The sequence below is a fragment of the Austrofundulus limnaeus genome, unplaced genomic scaffold (genome assembly GCF_001266775.1).
Source record: "Austrofundulus limnaeus strain Quisiro unplaced genomic scaffold, Austrofundulus_limnaeus-1.0 Scaffold1687, whole genome shotgun sequence".
NCBI classification, from domain to species: domain Eukaryota; kingdom Metazoa; phylum Chordata; class Actinopteri; order Cyprinodontiformes; family Rivulidae; genus Austrofundulus; species Austrofundulus limnaeus.
The window spans coordinates 42085-46302 of NW_013954089.1; the positions used below are offsets into that span (position 1 = coordinate 42085).

Consider the following 4218-nt stretch of genomic DNA (forward strand, 5'->3'; position numbering starts at 1 on the left):
CACACACACACACACACACACACACACACACACACACACACACTTAAATGGTAAATAGCTTGAACTTATATTGCACCCCATCATGTTCACACAGACTCCAAAACACTACACTTTAGATATTTACCCATTCACACRCATTCACACACTGATGGTGGTAAATTATGTTGTAGCCACAGCTGCCCTATTAAATAGGAACAGGTTGGATGTGGCATGTTGAAACTAACTGAGCTTGACCCTCAAGAGCTCAGTGTTAAGACTGAAGTCTTATGGGTCATTCTGACCCAAAGACAGTATGGGTTAAGTCTCCACCAACAGTGACACATTTCTTCACAAACTTTGCATCTGAATGAGGCTCCAGTTAATAATTCACTCAGCATAAGGTTGTCACTGCCAGCCTGTGGTTCTGTAAACATTGAATGTTGTGCATCTTCACATCTTTGTCTTGATCCTGGCTCAAATAGATATTAGATATAAAATAGCTATATTTAGTATTTAAATGCTTTTGTTAATAATTTTCCCTCAGTTTTAATCTATTAATTTTTGTATGAAATTGTGTCAAATGAAGACCTGGAGGTTTCCCTCTCCTGACTTCTTGTTATAACACATTCAAGCACACAACGAAAAATGTATTTTGTTTCAGCTTCAATAAACAAACCATTAATAACTACTCCAGACCAAACTAAAATGTAACCTATTTTAAATGTGAACAAAATGCACAGTGCCTGATGACTTCCCTCCACAGTCTGTGCAATATAAGAGTTAAAGGAAGACTGGATTTTTTAATGATCAGTCAGTATTTAGGCATTTTATGGGTCAAGAGTCAGTCTTGTAGTGGCTGATTTCACAGTCCTGTAGCACCTCCTGAGGGGAAGCATGTGTGTTCAGAAAAACTGTGTTCAGAAAAACTTCTGCCCAATTCTTAAGATTTGTGTATTTTATTAACATAAATATTTTATTCATAGTAATTACCTAATTTTGATGATTTAGACACCAATAACATTTGTGCCAGTTATAATGGCTTCAAAATGAAAATCTTCCCTAAATTTACAAAAAGTTGCTCAAGTGTATAATTGTTTTGGCAACAGAATTAGATAAATTAAAGATATAATGTCATCCAAATACTCCCCTGCACTGATCTAAAAAACTAGTCGTTATTTACCGGAAGCAAACTGAAACCCTCCAAACAACGGAAGCTGGCATTTCAGTCATGCATGAGGTTTTATTAAAACATTTTATGTTCAACACAACAGAATGGATTTATTTAAAATAACAAAACTGATTTTGATGATCAGTTATATTTTTCAGTAATACTATGGATCCTGTGGAAATTGTTGAGGAAATACTAAACCTGACTGTACTTAATTAGTGTGCATAAAACTATAAAATGTTCTTTATAGGGTTGGGAACAAATCAAATAACATTTTGAAAAATACCAAAAACTTAAAGCTTCAAACGTTAGAAATGTAAGCATTCTTACCTTGTCCCCGCCATCATCTCTGTAAGTCTGAAATAAAAACTAAAAGGCGCAGAGCCCGAACTCTTAGAGGAAGTATGATTAATCACGTGGTTCTTTCAAACCACCCGTGTCTCAGACCAGAAGTGCTGCAACCTCCTCATTTCCTGAAAAAAGAAACATCTAACCTTGTTCTCCTGAGCTGTTTCCTACTTCTGTTGGTCTTAATTTACAACCACCAGCAGACTAACACAACTTACCTCAATGTACACAGTAGATGTTTAGGAATATTTTTAATACTGTCTTAAGTAATTCATTATAACGTATTTTAAACAGCCTGAATATATATTTGTACATAAAAATAACTTTTCCCAATACCTCAGTGTTGTATACTTTTTGTACATTTTGTAGCTTGAATGCCTTTACGTCAAACAGATGAGAACAATGAGTAGAGTAAATCTGCACTCAGCTTTATTTCTTGATCCTTATTTCTTTTTTCATCCTTTGTTTTTTTCCTTGCTTTTCTTATTTCAGTGTGCTCATTTTACAGCAATTTTGACTGTTTTGGGTCTTCTTCAGGTCTGAGCACACTGACTTCCTCTTGTGCCTCCCACTTCTGTGTAGTTCAACCTACTTAGCATTATTTTTGGCACAGTTTGGCACTGACCTTGAGTTGAGCGCATTATTCTGGTACTGGACAGTGACGCATAAAGGGGGTATGCACTGTACACAACACATGGGATGCTGCACTAGAGGGGGCACCAAAGGAATGCTGGAAAATTATTTCTACTATTAACTTTTTTGTATTTAACAGCAGTTTGTGCATGCATGATAATGACAGGCATGCAATCAATAACACAGAAACTGCACTGATTATGCATCTCTACTCCTTCACCTCCTCTCCTGTTGCTCTCCCTCCCACACATACTAAAGGTGCTCAAGCATGCACCCCTTTAAGAATGCCTTTAAGACCTTTTTATTTGAATCAAGGTGCAACTGACAATAGGGACGTAAAGATCGGGGCAGAAAACTGTTCAGAGCACAAAACAGAGAGCATTAGTGGGAGAGAGGGAAAAATGTAAGGAAAAGAAAAACCTTCCAAAGTAGTTGAAAGGCAGGTAAGTTGCAGTGTAACAGGTGATATTAAGCTAAAATTGTGAGGATTTGAGGTTTTGTGTCTTGTGTTCTAACTCCCTCTTGTGTTCTCTCATTGTTATTATGCTTTCATCTCCTCAGTTGTTTACCTGTCATTTCCTCCTCTGTCACTTGCACCTGTCAGTAGTTATCTAATCAGTTCTCCTCAGCTGTTGTCTGTCTTCTCTCTTCCTCTGCATTAATACTGGTCATGTCTTCTATATCCTCTCTGGATCATTGTTTGGTTTTTACCCTCTGTTATGGTGTCTAGTTGTCCCAAGTTCTCTTGTTTTTGCTGCCACGTCAGCTTTTTGTTTATTTAATAAATCATTTGGTTATAACTCCTCTCCTCCTTGCGGATTTGGGTTAATTCTTTGCTCACCCTAACAGAATAAATCAGCAACAAACCAAATGCACCAGGTGGATGAGTTCATCTGAGGACTAGCGGACACATGCCTCCTCCAGGACTTTTCCCCACAGAAACACTTAAAGCAAAACTACTCCACCCAAGAACATGTTCATCATGTTCAGAATGACCCTAAACACACTCAAGTAAGGTTCTCATATGGACGAAATTGGGCTTCCGCACGTGGCAATTTTTTTTCCTGATTTTGAAAAGCCGATGGATCCACACATATGTGGTATCAAGGAACTCAGGGGACTCCCCTGAGTCCAGAGAACCAACTCCCATCTCGGTAGGACACTCCTATCTGGACTTAGAAAATGAATGGGAGTCTAGCAGCCCCAAGAAGATAGTGGCCTAGGTCGATGAAACTTGGTCAGAAGGTGCCGACCCCTGAGGTTTGTATACACACCTAGTTTGGTCCCTCTGCTCATTATAGTTTTTGAGCTATATCAATTGATAAATTTTATTTATAATAGGATTCAATGGCAGCTATATGAAGGAAAGTTGCCACATGGACCAAACTTGGCAAATATATGGGGCCCCTCTGGTGGGGGTTGTCTGAGCGGTTTCAGGTCCCTACGACTTTTAGTTTTTGAGCTATTTTACCTGCTTAAAGTCAATTTTTGGTTTTCTTCCTCTAACCCCTAACCCTAACCTAACCCTAAACCTAACCTAACCCTACCTTAACCCAAACCCTAACACCTAACCCTAACCCTAACAGCTAACCCTAACCCTAAAACCTAACCCTAACCCTAACTCTAACCCTAACCCTAACCACTAACCTAACCTAACCTAACCCCCTAAACCTAACCCTAAACTTAACCATAACCCTAACCCTAAACCTGACCATAACCACTAACCCTAACCCCTAACCGTAACCTAACCCTAACCGAACCCTAACCGTAACCCCTAACCTAACCCTAACCCTAACCAAACCCTAACCCTAACCCTAACCTAACCTGGTTAGGGTTGGGGTTAGTGGAAGGTCCAGCGCCTTGGCGCTGGATCTTCAATGACATGGCCATCACCACCCTAGACCTTACAGGTGCAGGCCCATCGACCCCCAGAGACACATCTTCAGACCAGATGAAGGTTTATTATCATTATACCAGGTGAGTGTTTCTTCATTCAAAGTAGGTTATTGTTTTGTTCTTTCATTCTGGTAATATTCATTCTTTTAATACAGATAGTTATGCATTTCCTTATTTCTTTTTTTCAATTTTTC

At 38.9% G+C, this 4218-nt stretch overlaps 1 protein-coding gene across 1 annotated transcript in view; it reads right to left on the reverse strand.

The window, feature by feature from the left end:
- The window catches only part of arhgap15 (Rho GTPase activating protein 15), a 21261-nt gene extending 19755 nt beyond the window's left edge, over nucleotides 1-1506 (reverse strand). The window contains exon 1 of the mRNA XM_014033290.1: nucleotides 1478-1506. Coding sequence (XP_013888744.1) covers nucleotides 1478-1494 — 17 coding nt within the window. The 5' untranslated portion in view covers nucleotides 1495-1506. The remainder of the gene's footprint in view (nucleotides 1-1477) is intronic.
- Between the last annotated feature and the right edge of the window lie 2712 nt (nucleotides 1507-4218).